Source organism: Trachemys scripta, chromosome 2 (genome assembly GCF_013100865.1).
Source record: "Trachemys scripta elegans isolate TJP31775 chromosome 2, CAS_Tse_1.0, whole genome shotgun sequence".
In the NCBI taxonomy this organism is placed as follows: Eukaryota; Metazoa; Chordata; order Testudines; family Emydidae; genus Trachemys; species Trachemys scripta.
The window spans coordinates 60,425,353-60,442,640 of record NC_048299.1 but is presented as its reverse complement, the minus strand read 5'-3'; the positions used below and the strand labels follow the sequence as shown (position 1 = coordinate 60,442,640).

General features: G+C 41.2%; 1 protein-coding gene across 1 annotated transcript in view; it reads left to right on the top strand.

Annotated features, from left to right (window-relative positions):
* Positions 1–17,288, top strand: part of SKAP2 (src kinase associated phosphoprotein 2) — a 150,036-nt gene that overhangs the window by 105,276 nt on the left and 27,472 nt on the right. The window contains exons 7-9 of the mRNA XM_034760674.1: positions 1,409–1,533; positions 2,445–2,508; positions 3,059–3,169. Coding sequence (XP_034616565.1) covers positions 1,409–1,533; positions 2,445–2,508; positions 3,059–3,169 — 300 coding nt within the window. The remainder of the gene's footprint in view (positions 1–1,408; positions 1,534–2,444; positions 2,509–3,058; positions 3,170–17,288) is intronic.

Below are 17,288 nucleotides of genomic sequence, written 5' to 3'. Positions count from 1 at the left end.
CCATCACGCAACTCCCTTTGCACCTTAGCCCCCAAAGTCCAGTGTATGGTACCATTTCCTCCAAGTAAAATCCAATTGCTTGGGCTTTGTGCAGGTGAAATTAATTTCACTGTCGAAGAAGTGGAGAATAGCTGAACTTTTCTACAAGTTTTCTAGATATGCAACAACTCTGTGGAATGCCATTGTCTCTTAAGCCTTTCCTACCCTTATCAGGAAACGTATCCCTTGCTGACAACAGGTGTTATACTGATGTTTCTGAAGAGGTGCTGAAAATTATTTGTCCTTGGCCACACTTTCAGCACTGGTTTAAGTGAACCCATTGCTAATACTCATCAGCAATGAATATTTTTCTAGTGTAATAAAGGCCTTAGTGCTACTTTCGTTATTTAGCTCTCATGTACACAATAACATACTACGAGTGGGCGAAGTATCACTGATGAAGATTTACAGTGCAGACTTCAGCCATCTTTACCTTGAGTATAGCAAGATGGCATATGGAGATTATGGATCTCAACATTGTTGTTGTTACTTATTCATGTTTTGTTTGTACTGGACACTTTCCACATATAAAGATGGTGTAGGCCCTACCTTGAAGAGTGTAGTCTCTAAAAGAAACAGATATCTTGATCCAAACATTTTGTGTGTTTAAACCCTGGCTTTTTTTAAGCCATGTCTCACTTTCAGAATAGCTGTTTGTAAGTCAGCCCCTTATAAACAAGAACCATAAAATTGTGATCTGGAATTGTCTGTGATATAAACACATGGCCCAAAGTGTTGAACTGTGATCAAATTCTATCCTCTTCTTGGCTTGTAATTCAACAGTTTTAGTGTTAGGTGGAGAATTCTCTTGGAACACACTGCAGGTATTAAATGAGCTTCTAAATTGATTCAAGAGTTTACACAAAGAAGGTGCATCTTGAAGAGGATTCGGTAGAAAGAGAGGCTTTTACAGTTGCTTAAAAGTGAATTTGAAGTTTACTGTTTTGAGGGATGAGGGTGGTAAGTTTAGCAAGGGACTCAGCAAGTTATAAGCTAGAAAGGTTTTCCCATTGAAACTGAAAGAAAGACTGGTTTATGGTAAACTTGTCTTATAAGTTCCATGTTCCAGTTCTTGGCTTTCCCTAGGCATGTCATAGCATGCACTTCTTACTAAACAGGACCACCATCTGCAAACATCTCCCTGTGGGATTCCTTAGGCATCCTACATAAAAAATGTACTTTAGTTTATACCTTCTTTTAAAATAAAGCTTTATCTCCAAAAGCATCACCTAATTATTTTGCTAAAAACCTCCCTGTTCATTGTAATATTCAGGAAACACAAAACAAAATCTGAATAAATGATAACCTGCTGGACCTTTTACATTCACTGTTGTAAATGAAGTTCTAACTTTGTTTTTATCTCCAACAGACAAACAACAGAAAGGTGAATTTGCTATAGATGGATACACCGTCAGAATGAATAATACCCTTCGGAAGGATGGAAAGAAAGATTGCTGTTTTGAAATCTCGGCTCCTGATAAACGCATTTATCAGGTTGGACTTCTTATGTCGTCTTGAAATTAAATTGATAAAACCGTTATGATTCCAGTTACGGAGACATTAACATTTCAGTAAAACAACTCTCCCTGACACATTAGTGAAAAAAACGAACACTGGCTTGCTTACACTGTACATTCATATAATAGGAAATACATTTTGAAAAAATTCAGATTAAGTTCAAATACTATCTTTTTTTGAACAAGAACAAGCAAATCTATTACTTTTATCTATTGGTCATTTAAGTGTTAGCATTATATCTATAATATCTATATATAATTGGTCTGATTTTTTGGATGAATTATATAGTAAAAAAATGGAGTTATCAAAGAAGAAATATCTCAGTTAAATACATATTGTATTGCTTAGGGCTTTGGAAGGAACATCAAGGTAGAAGCACATATCAGCTATGCAATTCAAAGATCTATCAGCTAGGCATCAATATGGAATGTAAGTTTAATAAGTTTTAAATATCTGAGATTGCAGTTGAAAGCCAGTTAATTAAGTTGTCAGGTAGTGTGTTGGAATCTGACAAGAACATTTTTAAGAAAACTGTATCCAGCAGTCTAAAGAAATTCATGGGTGTCTTCTAATTGTCAAGGGCAAATTTTGTTCATCAGTTCTGGCTTTGACATTGATGAAGAGAAGCAGCTTTTTTCTGCACAGCTGCCAGCTGCTGATCAGAGTTTCAAATCCATCATCCTCTGCTTCCATTACGTAAATTTGTCAAAATTAACTGTACATTATAAGAAGCATCCTTGCAAGAAAAGTACCAGAAGACATGAAGAGAATTACTAATGGTTCCTTGAAGAAGTGACAAGAATGCTACATTTCCTTCCATTACAAATGTGGTGGTGTTTGTATTTATATTACCGTTATAACTATTATTAATATTATGCTTATTGTAGTTTACAGCAGCTACTCCCAAAGAAGCAGAGGAATGGTTACAAGAAATCAAATTTGTATTGCAAGGTAAGTCAATCAGTGAAACAATAGTCTTTGTTTTTAATAATGTTTATTAATAATAGCATTATCTACTAACTGATGTTCTATATGTGCATAATACAGTAGAACCATTTTTAATCCAGGCTTCAGACCGCATGTGCTGATTCTCAGCTATATTGTGCTTCTTGCATTGCTTTTTTTCTTTTCCAGGACTCTGTTTTTCCAAATATTTTCTATATCTTAAAACTCTTTGTAGATAGATCTATCCCTATACCTCTTGGAGAATCTGATGACCATAAAGCACTTTAAATGGTATGTAGAAGAAGAGCACAATTTAACTTAAACAACTTTCATCTTCTTGGTGTCTTAAAGATCTTTTCTGAGACCTGAAAACCAAAGTAGTTAATATATTTTTCTTCTACAAGGACCTATATAAGTAATTCCATTGTTAGTAGCATTTGTTCTTAAGATTCAGTAAAATTCCCGTTAAAATAGTGTGCTGTATGCTGCACAAACATTCACTTTGGGTCGTCTTCTATTCTCATAAATGCTAATTTTCTAAACTGCTATTAAACAGACTTGGGATCTAATGTCATTCCTGAGGAGGAAGAATATGATGACGTTGGACAAGTTTCTCCTCCAGTCAGCACTGCACCAATAGACGATGACATTTATGAAGAACTTCCAGGTATTTCTGAGGTTTTATGTGACTAGAGAAATCTGATGTGTTTTGAGAGAAGTTCAGTTTCTGGTCTGGTAACTGTGAGGGAGTGACAGTGAGTGGCTAAAGTACTCAGATTAATATAGAAGCCCTTGTGTTTTGAATTGTACTGTTCTACTATAGTAACGAAAAGAATATACTCCCTTTACCAAGTCTGAATGAGGACACTTCCGTCTTGGTGAATCAGGACATCAAAATCAGACAAATAGTAAAAATAGTCTTGTGGGAATTTTGGCTCATTAGCATTGTCTCTGCTACATAATTTTTTAATTATAAAATTGACTTGCCTTACAGCTTTTTCTGCCAACTTGCCCATCATTTTTTCTTCCTTCATTTTACCATTTGTATTAACTAGAGGTTCTCTATCCACTCCATATGCCATCCACTTCTGTCTAATATATGATCTCAATATCCCTTGCAACAGTGCAATGTGTTGGGTTGGAGAGGTGTAGTGATGATCTGTAAATAAAGGCACTGGGAAACTTGACTTTGTTTTTTCATATCATCCAGCATGAATCTGATAATACAGTGATTTCTTACTCTGTTTTTTCAGACATGGTCAAACGTTTACTCCTCTTGATAATCAAACGTAAATCTCAAAATTTTTCTCTTGGCAATAGACCTTGGAGTTTATTACAGACAGTAAAATAGCAGGAAGACGTGTCTTTTATTCTTGTTTATGTTTTAGTAAGCTGTCTGAGATATTCAATTGCTATGTGTAAAAATGACATTTTAAAATAAAAAATGCCAATACTCAGTCATTTGATATGCAATAATGCAAGATAGAATTCTGTTTCTTTTGCTGTTCAGAGAAAGCACTACTATCAACCAGTATCTTAGAGGAAAAAATAAATCGCATGTGACATAGACCTAACTTTCTATATTTGTTGCATGTTGAATATTTTATCCATTAGAAAAAATACGGTTGGGTGGCACTCTTTGGAAATTGTGCTCTTCTTATGAACTTAAGTATTAACTGCATTTCAATGAACTATCAGAGCCGATAATTATGGAAGCTGATAAGAATGTTTATTGTACACTTGTGGAAGTGTAGAAGGACTTCTCTGTGTTTAGAAAGGCTCAAGAGATGATCTGTTGGGGTAGCTGTAAGGGCATAATTTTCCATATATGTGACCAGGAACTAAATTGCAGAGTTCATCACATGGATAGATCCTCTGTTTATTTGGAGTGTATCTGTGTGCACTGAATGCACTGAAAAATAAAGAACTGACCTTCAATGGGTTTAAAGTCCAAAGTCACAAGGTCAAAAAGATCAGTCTATTTGGGCCCGGGCCTGCCATGTGTTGGATGCCACTTGCACTGTGCTTTGAGTATTCAGCACCTGGCAGGTTATGGTCCTGTACATTTGCTTATACCTTTTATAAATTTATTTCCCCCTAAATATGTAACTACTAAAGTAAACCTCACTATAGGGTAGCTTCATTTCACATCTTCATGGGGCCCTTTCAAGCAATAAGCGGAGCTGCAGTAGTAATGGTCATAGCTTGAATGAGTTAAACTGGAAAGTATGTTGAGAGCCAGGAGTTATAAAATTTACTTTCACATTAATAAAAAATTTGTATTCAAAATATTGCTAACCTGCATCCTGATGGCCCTGGGAGTATTCAAAAATATTTTAACTTTCATATCATTTTTACATAGGTTTTTCCAACAATTTTTGTCACCTACAATGTAGGAGACAAGACTAGAAAGCAGTAAAACTGAAAGGATGGGTTGGTCTTTTTGTTAGTGGCCTGGAATTTAGGATATGTGTGTTCAGTTTCCAACTCAACCATATACTTCCTCTCGGATCCTGGGCACTTTGTAAGCTCTTTAGGGACTGTCTCTACTATTTGCTTGAACAGTGCCCAGCACAATGGGACCATGATTTCTGTTGTGGCTTCTAGGTATACCCAACTACAAGAAATAAATGACAAAATCTGTCTGCACTAATTATGGAATAAGTTTAATGACGTAAGTGTGTTTCCCTCATAAATATTCTGTAGCATCAAAGTTATACTGTGCTGTGTGAGGCTTTTTCACATCAGGTCTTGTGACCCTGTCTCAGCTAGATTGGGAATCATGAACAGGTAACCAGCTATCTATTTTTAATCCCTCATGTCACAGTCTTGTCAATTATGTTGTATTTGGCCATCAAAAGTTGAAAGGTCGCATGTTCGATAGTCACTGTTACATTTGTTTATTGAATTTAATGTTATGAATTGAACAGTACATTTTTCTGAATGCCATGAGTACAGGAGCTATTCAGCCACCTGAATATTGCCTATTTGGTTGTTGTATAGTTACTAAAACCAGAGCTAGTAGAACATAATTTATAGACCCATAGACTTTAAGGTCAGAAGGGACCATTATGATCTTCTAATCTGACCTCCTGCACAACGCAGGCCACAGAATCTCACCCTTCCACTCCGGTAATAAACCCCTGACCCTATGTCTGAGCTATTGAAGTCCTCAACTTGTGGTTTAAAGACTTCAAGGTGCAGAGAATCCTCCAGCAAGTTTCCCATACCCCATGCTACAGAGGTAGGCGAAAAACCCCAGGGCCTCTGCCAATCTCACCTGCAGGAAAATTCCTTCCCGACCCCAAATATGGTGATCAGCTAAACCCTGAGCATGTGGGCAAGACTCACTAGCCAGACACCCAGGAAAGAATTCTCTGTAGTAACTCAGATCCCACCCTATCTAATGTCCCATCACAGGCCATTGGGCATATTTACCGCTAATAGTCAAAGATCAATTAATTGCCAAAATTAAGCTATCCCATCATACCATCCCTTCCATAAATTTATTAAGCTTAGTCTTGAACCCAGATATGTCTTTTGCTTCCTCTGCTCCCCTTGGAAGGCTATTCCAGAACTTCACTCCTTTGATGGTTAGAAACCTTCGTCTAATTTTCTGATGGCCAGTTTATATCCATTTGTTCTTGTGTCCACATTGGTACTGAGCTTAAATAATTCCTCTCCCTCCCTGGTATTTATTCCTCTGATATATTTATAGAGAATAATCGTATCTCCCCTCAGCCTTCTTTTGGTTAGGCTAAACAAGCCAAGCTCTTTGAGTCTCCTTTCATAAGACAGGTTTTCCATTCCTCAGATCATCCTAGTAGCCCTTCTCTGTACCTGTTCCAGTTTGAATTAATCCTTCTTAAAGATGGGAGACCAGAACTGCACACAATATTCCAGATGAGGTCTCACCAGTGCCTTGTATAACGGTACTAACACCTCCTTATCTCTACTGGAAATACCTCACCTGATGCATCCCAAGACCGCATTAGCTTTTTTCAGAGCCATATCACATTGGGGGCTCATAGTCATCCTGTGATCAACCAATACTCCGAGGTCCTTCTCCTCCTCTATTACTTCCAAGTGATGCGTCCCCAGTTTATAACAAAAATTCTTGTTATTAATCCCTAAATGCATGACCTTGCACTTTTCACTATTAAATTTCATCCTATTACTATTACTCCAGTTTACTAGGTCATCCAGATCTTCCTGTAGGATATTCCGGTCCCTCTCTGTATTGGCAATACCTCCCAGCTTTGTGTCATCCACAAACTTTGTTAGCACATTCCCACTTTTTGTGCCAAGGTCAGTAATAAAAAGATTAAATAAGATTGGTCCCAAAACGGATCCCTGAGGAACTCCACTAGTAACCTCCTTCCAGCCTGACAGTTCACCTTTCAGTATGAACCATTGTAGTCTCCCCTTTAACCAGTTCCTTATCCACCTTTCAATTTTCATATCGATCCTCATCTTTTCCAATTTAGCTAATAATTCCCCATGTGGAACTGTATCAAATGCCTTACTGAAATCGAGGTCAATTAGATCCACTGTGTTTCCTTTATCTAAAAAAATCTGTTACTTTCTCAAAGAAGGAGATCAGGTTGGTTTGGCATGATCTACCTTATGTAAAACCATGTTGTATTTTGTCCCAATTACCATTGACCTCAATGTCCTTAACTACTTTCTCCTTCAAAATTTTTTCCAAGACCTCACATACTACAGATGTCAAATTAACAGGCCTATAGTTACCCGGATCACTTTTTTCCCTTTTCTTAAAAATAGGAACTATGTTAGCAATTCTCCAGTCATACAATACAATCCCTGAGTTTACAGATTCATTAAAAATTCTTGCTAATGGGCTTGCAATTTCATGTGCCAGTTCCTTTAATATTCTTGGATGAAGATTATTTGGGCCCCCAATTTAGTCCCATTAAGCTATTCGAGTTTGGCTTCTACCTCAGATGTGGTAATATCTACCTCCATATCCTCATTCCCATTTGTCATCCTACCATTATCCCTAAGCTCCTCATTAGCCTCATTAAAGACTGAGGCAAAGTATTTGTTTAGATATTAGGCCATGTCTAAATTATCCTTTACCTCCACTCCATCCTCAGTGTTTAGCGGTCCCACTTCTTCTTTCTTTGTATTCTTCTTATTTATAGAACCTTTTGCTGTTGGTTTTAATTCCCTTTGCAAGGTCCAACTGTACATGGCTTTTGGCCTTTCTCACTTTATCTCTACATGTTCTGACCTCAATAAGGTAGCTTTCCTTGCTGATCCCTCCCATCTTCCACTCCTTGTAGGCTTTCTGCTTTTTCTTATTCACTTCTCTGAGATGGTCCTGTGGCACCTTTAAGACTAACAGAAGTATTGGATCATAAGCTTTCGTGGGTGAATGCCCACTTCATCAGACATGCGTCTGGGGCATACAATACTTCTGTTAGTCTTAAAGGTGCCACAGGACCCCCTGTTGCTTTTTACAGATTCAGACTAACACGGCTACCCCTCTGATCTCTGAGATGAGTTTTTCCCCCTCTCTTTGTGCTCGTTTAGCTCTGCCTCATATGCCCCTCCCTGGCTGGGTGTTCTGAGTTCCAACTAGCTATCTGGGCACTTCCCCTTCTGCCTTCTAGACTACATGAAGATGCTCAGTACAAGAAATGGGGAGTAAAGATGAAACTTCTCCTGGACTTGCTTGGATGCTCAGGTTAAAACATCATGACCACCGCCACCACCACCATCTGTCCTAATCATGGAGGGCAGAGAAGAGTCCTTAACTTTTCATCTGACCTAAACAATAGAAAATAATGCTTTCTACACTTCCAAAAGATGGTCTAAGCAGGAGGGTGTAGAAGAAATTATCCCAGATCCCCTAGCCAAACCTAGATATGGGGAGAGAAAAGAACTACATCTTCCTTTAGGAGCGCCTCACAACAACATCCTCCTCCACTGAGCATGTCCTGGATTCTGCCTTTCCACCTACCCCCCAGGGCCTTGCAAGTGTTGATATTTCGCTAGGACACACAGCTTATTGTGCCTTATTGCTTAATCAAGGAATGGCAATTCATATACCAAAGTTACTAATGAATTCTGCCATTTCTGTGGCACTCAGAGGTTTTTGAAATGATGATTTAAACAGTTGGCCGTGCAATTTTGACCAAAGCACATTGAGCCCTTTCATAATACAGTTAGTTTTTTTTTTCAGTAGTGGACTTGAGTGAAGGCTGTATTTAAAGCTGCCTCCTTGTCTGAAGAGGATATTATGGGAATATTAGTATAGTTTTGAAACTTGGGAATTCAGCACTTGAGAAAACTGCTGAATAGTTGAGCTGAATAGTTCAAACCAGTAACTAGAATAGTAACAGTCTATTAGCCCACCGAAGACTTGGTTTTCAGTGGAATTCAGTTCCTGCTTATGTCTGCTGGCAGGTGGTGTGGGCTGGTTGGGAGGGATACAAAAGAGGAAAACTAATCTCTTGATCTATTAACCCATTTTCTTCTTACTTTAATAGCATATACAAATTCATATTTACCACAGAGGCATCATTTTTCTGGTTCACTTTAATAAGAGCATGTTTAATAGATACTGTGATTATTCAGGTAGAGTCAAGATCATTGCCGCTGCCAAAGATATGCTAATTTACAAACCCTCCCTGCAGGATTCTGCAGGAAAAGACAACTTTTGCTGCTTTCAGCAAGCTAAGGTAGGCTAGTTTGCGTAGAGAGAACAATTAAAGGAAAACTCAGTTTAAAAAAACAAAAACAAAAGTTGACACTGAAATTCTTTGCTGAAGTTAAGTAATTAATAGCCTGATAAATTAATCAATTCTCTATGTTTTTGACATGACAAATATGTATTGTAGCCTACAACTGACAGTGCAAACCTGAAAAAAATAACTTCAAGAATGAAGTTAAAAAAAAAATAGTGAACAGAGTTTGAGCATAGAAGTTTCTGGTTATCAGGGAATAACATACAGATTATTGAGGGTGCAAAGTTTGGTTTAAGATCAGATGGCATGAGGAATACATAATCTGCAATATCCCCGATTGGGGGTAAAAGGTTGATGGGTCAAAGTACAGACATTGAGATATGAGGGTATGAAGTTCATAGAGTGGTTGTGTTCGGGTGTGGAGTATAATGAGTGGATATGATGATGAGGATGGATTGATCCTCATTTGGTGAGATTTAATGTTTAGGGAGTTTATGGTTCCAGTTCATATGATCCAATGGAGAAGGTCACTTGGTCTCTTTCTCGTAGTGGGAGAATGATGTCACTCTGGCTCACGCCTCCTGGTACTGTCAGTGGCCGGTGATGTGTTCGATGTAGATGTCCCTGGACCATCGGATGGCATCTGAGACCATGAGGCGCTGCATGAGACGTGCGTTGCAGGGGTCCCAGGTGCCCAGGGCTCTGACAATCAGGGCGTCCATCTGCACCTCATACCCCTTCGCTCTCAGGGTGTCAGCCAGGGGGGCATACTTTTCCAGCTTACGAGCTCGGGCTTCGCAAAATGCCAGAGTCCTGTTCTCAAAGGAGACCGTGACGTCGACGAGGTTGATCCTTTTTTGGGCCTCGTCGGTGACAACCACATCAGGTCGTAGCTGGCTGTCGGTACCGTGGATGGTGCAGTTCACAGAGATCTCCCCCAGGCGTGGCGCAATGGTTTTCACCAGGCGGTTCTGGATGGCGTTGTGGTGCAGCTGCCAGGCTCTGGAGTGGGATTTGCAGCTGCACAGGATGTGGGGCAGGGTCTCGTTGGGGTAGCTGCACTTCCTGCAACACTTGTCTCGGTTCCCGTGGCGGATGGCTCCGTTGAGCGGGGCACGGTGGATGAACCGCCAGTCAGCGAAACGGGTGAAGCCACCCCCGGCGAGGAAGTGGTTGCTGGTGTCCCACTTGCTGGTCAACTCAAAGGCTTTACCCTGGTCTGGTTTACGCTTCAGGGTTTCCACATACAGCGAGCGGATGGCGGCCTTCAGAGTCCTCTCCAGCAAGCCCCTGGCCGTCGGGGTGACGATGGTGTTGTCATCGGACCTGATGTGCAGCACCCGGACTCCCAGCTCCTGGCGCTCCTCGCACCACTCCCAGCAGCAGCCGATGCGCTTCCCTAGGTGACGCGTGGCGTTGTGAGTGCGGGACCACAGTGAAGCGATGTCGCGCCCGTCCCGTCCAAATTCCCCATCCAGGGAGCCGCTCAGGAAGGTGGCGATTTCTTGGTTCGAGGGGGTTCTGCCGATCCACTTCTCTGTCGCATCACTCAGGGCGTTCGCCGCAATGTTCCTCACCGTGGCGTCGGGACATGTCAGCAGGCGGAAGGCATGGGTGATCACCGCGACGTTGCACAAGTCACCCATGCAGGGGACGTTGGCGCCGCCATGCCTGTGGGCAATGTAGACCAGCTCATTGCTGGCTCTCTGGGGAAGGAACAGCCATTTCTTCACCAGCTTCCAGATGATCTTGTCTGCCTTGTTGAGGGCACCTTCACCACGGCAGATCCCCTTAGGGTGAATGAGATGCGTGGGAAGGTGTACAGGGCGTTTATCTTCTGCCACGGTGCCAGCAGGGAGGCATCAATCTTGGCGGCATCCTGCAAGATCTCCTGGATGGTGTCCTCGGGTGTCTGCCGGACACGGAACCCTGTTGGCGTGCCCAGTGCTGGTATGCCTGCCTCTCTGCCAGGGGGATGATGGGCTCACCCTGGATCTGGAACCCCGTTGTCTGCACCGAGTCCCTTTTGCTGCCGTCAGTGTGCAGAGTTCCGCACTTCTTTGCATTGAAGCGGAGCCCCATCCAGTCAGTAGCTCAGCTGGTGGCATCTAGCTGAAGTTAAGTAATTAATAGCCTGATAAATTAATCAATTCTCTATATTTTTGACATGACAAATATGTATTGTAGCCTACAACTGACAGTACAAACCTGAAAAAAATAACTTTAAGAATGAATATTACATAGAGAAAACCTATGCATCCTATCATACCAGGACATCCAAGATCTTTGGATCAATGGAATTCTAAATGATGGGGGAAGAGTTGGGTTATTTTAGGCAGGCCATATTTTCAGCTTCCCAACCTGGAGAGCAGTGAAGGAAATGTTTTCCAGTTCTAAAATGGTTCTGCTAATCTAGCCCACCTTCTGGCATACGATCAAACTTTCATTAAACTGGAATTTTGTTATTAGGCTTTTTAAAAACGCTTTGTATTTTTTTCCATGCTGCCTCCATGCATGGGACAACTCCAGATGAAGAAGAACTGCCCAAAGTTTCCCCAACATAAGAAGAATCCCTAGATGGCATAAAGCTGGTATAGTTGGCTCTACGCCACTCATTCCAAACTTCCCACACCAAGCACAGGGACTCTTTGTGAGCAGGCTGGACATCAGGGAGTGGGGGCAGAGCCGGAGTCTACTGTTTCAGTAGTCCTGAGCCAACAGCGCAGCCCCACAGAGAACTATTCTAGCATGTATAACTAAGAGCATGTCTTAGGCTGCTCTACGTTACTTTTGGGGGTGATTCAGTGCATGGCTGGGTCATGGATCAAGGGAATGGAAAGTTTGCCTTTCCACCTCACCTTCAATCTGAGACCTGTGCCAAGCTGTACTGGCCACAGCTTGGATTCTGGCCAATAGTTCTGTTTTGTAGTGTAGGTGAGACTTTAACCATGTTTTGTAACCGAGGTAAAGCTTTGAGCAGGATAAGACGTGTCTATAAGTTTTGTACAGCTCTGAGCATATTCCAGGCACTTAAAATACTATTTGGTTGGGTTTTGCTCCTGCCTTAGATTGATTTAGGCAAATTGTTTATATGTAATTATGTCTTTAGTTATATTTTTGTTGACGTGCTTAGGTGCTTCATCTAACAAACACTTTAACAATGAAACTATTATTATTGCACCAGTGTTTGATACTTTGTAAGAGTGTAAGCAATGTTGAACCTGTCCATTCCTTTTAGTCATTACTTGAAGCATCTGTGTGTTAATAAAAAGGTGATACTCTCACTTATCCTGCCTAGGAAAGTAGCAAAGCTTGATACCTTCCTGCTGCAATCGTTTTTGGATGTAGAGCTGTTTTGGTCTCAGAAGTAAATGAGCTTTACTGATGCATTCCACAATCTGTCAGTACGGAGGAATCAAAAACTAAAACATGACCTGTGTTTTACCTACATTTGAGGAGAAGCATGTCGATGACTGTGTGTAAGGTAGATCTGTTGCTTCATGAACCAGGATGCCTCCCTTACAGTCATTTTGTATTTCCTTTCTCTAAGCATTAATGCTTGAGGATTTCACAACAATAACAGTTAATGAAACCTTCTCATAAATCCTTCCCTCAGTTTTAAGTTTTCAAGGTAATGCACTAGGGATTACCTGTGTGTTCCATGTCGATTTTGATGGGAGTTATGTGGCTAAAATCCTGCACACTGCTTTGAAAACATAGAGGTTAGTGTCACGAAGTCCCAATCATGGACTGCAACAGGGCAATCAACTCCTAAGATTAGGAAGACAAAGTGATCTTGTCTTCATACTGTTACAAGTGGATATGAGATTCTTCTTCACTTCTCGTGCTCCCGTATTGTTTGCAGTGCTGATATTGTTAAACTGTTATTCTTTCCACCAGTGGCTGCATTTCAGCAATGGATGAAGTGGTTTCTGAATGTAAATAGTAAATCACTTTGTAAAATGTATGGAATATTTGGAGGTGAAAAGAGCAAATGTAAGATTATTATCATTCTGGAGATTAAAAATGAAGGTGAGTTTTAGAAAAAGAGCTTCTAGGAAGTATTCTGAACAATTTCAGTTGATATATATGGCAGGTGTGCACAATGAAGTCTTTCTTGGGAAAACAGTGAGGACAGTTCATCACGTAAAAGCAGTCCTTTTAAAATGGATCTTAGTGACGAAATTAAGATGCTTATTACTTGTTTTGTAGCTATTTTGTGCATGGGAAATTTGCACCCTTTCTTGTCTAAAGAGTATATTAAAGTTACCAAATTTTTCAAAATATTTTATTATGGTCACAAACAGTAAAATTAATATTACATTTATATGAGTAATAAGAAAAAGAGAAAAGTTGGTCATATGGCTCAGAAGCATACAAAATATACGGAAGCAGTGAAAAGCAATTATAAATGGCATATTAACAGAAAATAGAAAAGATTTTTTGTTTGAAATGTATGAAAGTTTAGGAACCAATAATTTTCTAGAAACTACATAAATCTGGTGGCCGACGTGTCTGTGGTGTATATCAGAGGGCATGGCACAATGGATTTATCATCACGTGAATGAGCTTGAATCCAAAACATTGTCATGGTTTGGAGCTCAGAGAATCTCTCTGAATTTGTTGGTGACACTTTGAATTTTGAGGCAGTACTTTCCTGAGCTTTTTTTCATTTTACCCTCCCAGATGTGCTTCCTGAGGATATTTCCCAGCAATTGTTGAATGCTTATGGGTATACAAGAGTCCTATATTAAGATGATTTTCGATTTAAAGTCCATGAATTCAGGAAGAAGTTAAGAGCCTTATGTCTGGGTTTTATCCTTTCTTCTTGGCAATCCCTTGGGCCAGATTTTTATCTATGTAAACTGTCATCTGAGGATGACTCCTTTTCTTTATCTTGGTGATAAGCAGTAGGCATTCATAGATCTTCTCTCTCCCTTCTTCTCATCTGGTTGAGAGGAGGGAGCGGACGCAGCAGCCAAAATCCTGGTGGGTCTTTTGGAGAGTGCACAGATTCTCTCCTGCTTCTTGCTAGGTGATGTGCTTCTCAGCAGTAGACCCTATGATCTATTGCAGGGGTCTCAAACTCAAATGACCACGAAGGCCACATGAGGACTAGTACATTGGCCGAGGGCCGCATTACTGACACCTCCCCCTACCACCCTTGGCCCCGCCCCCACTCCACCCCTTCCATGAGGCCCTGCCCCCATTCCAACCCCTTCCCTGAAATCCCCACCCCAACTCTGCCCCCTTCCTGCCCCCAGGGAGGGCAGGAGGGGTGTGGGGTGTGGTGAGGGCTCAGGGCAGAGAGTTGGGGTGTGGGGTGCAGGAGGGGTGTGGGGTACAGCAGGGGGTTGGGCTGCAGGAGGGGTGCGGGGTACAGCAGGGGGTTGGGCTGCAGGAGGGGTTCGGGGGGCGGGCTCCGGCCCCACACGCACCGGGGGCAGGGCAGGCCACCTGTCTGCCTGTCCCCACACCGCTCCGGGAAGTGGCCGGAACCTGAGGGAGGAGGGGCACAGGGGTCTGTGTGTTGCTGTTGCTTCAGGCACCACCCCCAGCAGCTCCCATTGGCCGGGAACGGGGAACTGCGGCCAATGGGAGCTGCTGGGGGCACTGCCTGAAGCAAGAGCAACACAGAGCCCTGTGCCCTCCTCTCCCCACGTTCTGGCTGCTTCCCGGAGCAGCAGGGGCAGGGCAGGCAGGGAGCCTGCCCTTCCCCCGGTGTGCGTCGGGCTGGAGCCGCTCTAGGTAAATGCTGGGGGGGAGGGGGGCCGCGAGGAGCCCGCGGGCCACAGAAAACAACCCCGCGGGCCACATGCGGTCCCCAGGCCATGTGTTTGAGACCCCTGATCTATTGTGTGCCCATGGGGTCCCCTTGCAGGGTTTTGTATTGAAAAATGCTCCCAATAAGCATTACTTTGATTCAGACTGCTCTTTTTGCCAGAGGTGTGCCTGAAAGCCCAAATGTCAGCAATAACTGATATTTGGTATTGGTGACAATGTCATAAAACAATGTGACATTGAGTATATGAAAAGCCCATACGTCATCTGGCCTTACGTTGCATGACTGTTCACAGGTTCTATGACTTACCCTCATCCCAGAACAGTGTGTTTTGTGCATGGTGACATGCTGCAGAAAACAATAAACCACATTGCATACACACAGTTTGTGATACCTACCACAGCCTGTGACTACCAAACTTTGTCTTTAACTTAATGTGGAACATCAAGATCATGGGCACATGTCCAGTCTAGTAACACTCTCTGCCCATCCCCCCTCTTGCTATGGCTCATTTGCATTCCAAAGCATAGCAATGTCTCTCATATTAGTCCTTGATGGAAACTCCATACAGCTAAATTGACTTGTCTGTTTTTTATTACTTTTTCAGTGCTTTTGTAAAGTTCTGTTCTTATCTTAAACTCTATATGAATTTTACCAATTCCAAACCTGCATTTTTTCCCAGTTTCAAATTTTGGGACTATTAAGTCAGGGGGTTTGGTATCCTATAACAATCACTGAATCTAAAGTGGTTAGTTTCTAACTCTACAACAGTAAATGAACTACATGCCCTGTTGAGTAAGAGAGTTTTTATTCATTCCACTGACTCACATGCAAAACTCGCTTTGGCTTCAAAGTCCCATGCATAAACATAGTGATACATGGCCTGAATTTCTGAACAACTGTTATAACAAGTCATCTAAGTTCATGAAGGAAGGAGAATGTATAGCTGTGATCAGTTTGATGAAGGCTGAATTTTATGCCAGTATTTCTGAGGAATAATAAAAATTAAAAAATCCAACGTAGAGCAAAATCTACATTATCTGTTGGCATGTTCAAGCTTGTTTACTTAAATGTGAAGGTTTACGCTTGCATATCAAAAAGGAACCTACTTCAAATCCTGTAATTTGATGCTTAAGAAAATCTTTCTAAAACAAATTAACACACATCACATTCACACAAATTCACTTTTTATTGAAATAAGATATTTTATTTCCAGCACTGATCAATCATTCTTTTTACTATTTCCTCTTCACCTACATTAAACCACTTTTGACACTATTGATTTGTAAAACCAATATGATGTGAACACTATGTGACAGAAGTTGTTTGTTATTAAGAGATAGAATCCCATCTCAGAGGAGCTTGTCATCCTGGAGAGACACAATCACACAAAGTAATTTTACTTGTATCATAGCTCTTTCACTGTTGACTACATTTTTGACAGCTGGTTTCATGTTAAATATTAACAACACTTTGTTTATGCATGAACATCTTCAGTGGGTTACGGACCTAAAGTTCCCTCTTATGAAAGCAAAGTAGTTTTCTTTGTGTCACTGTCCATATCTAATTAAGAAGCAATGCAATAATGCTAAAGCAAAGCATTGCAAACAAGTATCCAGTAAGGGAGACATTTTACTAATTCTAAAAAATGAGAAATAGTTTTAGGTTGGTAGGTCATAGTCCGAGGTCTATTATACATATATTTATGATAGTAGAGATTCTGGGCCCATTCTGGTGCTTGTTTATCACTGCGATGAGCATGATATACATATCTAGCTAAATCTGGGAGCCCATATTTTTTGAATTTCTGATTTAAAGAGTGCACGATCAGACTGTTAATGCCACTGGATACTGTTGTTGAGAAACAATACATTCCTATAGCTGCTTTGGGATATCCTTGTTCAGCCTTCCTAGCTTCCATAAGGTTGGTATTAAAGCGAGACAGCTGACCCAGCTGGGTGCTCAAGTAAGAACCAGCAGAGTGGCCCACAAAGTCCATCTTACCCACCCAGATACTGTAGATATAAATCCTTCCCCACAAGATTTCCCCAACCCTGATGACTCATTAGCATAAATCTCCCTCTCAATTTCCCCCCCCCCAATGAACTTCTAATTGCCATAGGGACTGTCACCACTACCAGCCTTCTTTCTCCCTTCCTCCTCTAAACTGAAGGAATTAAGCCAAGCAAAACATAATCAATAAGCAGGAGCCTTTCAACCAATTATATATATCCATCTTAAATATAATTAAAATGTGTAGCTCATGTGTCCCTTTTAAACTCTCACATTTA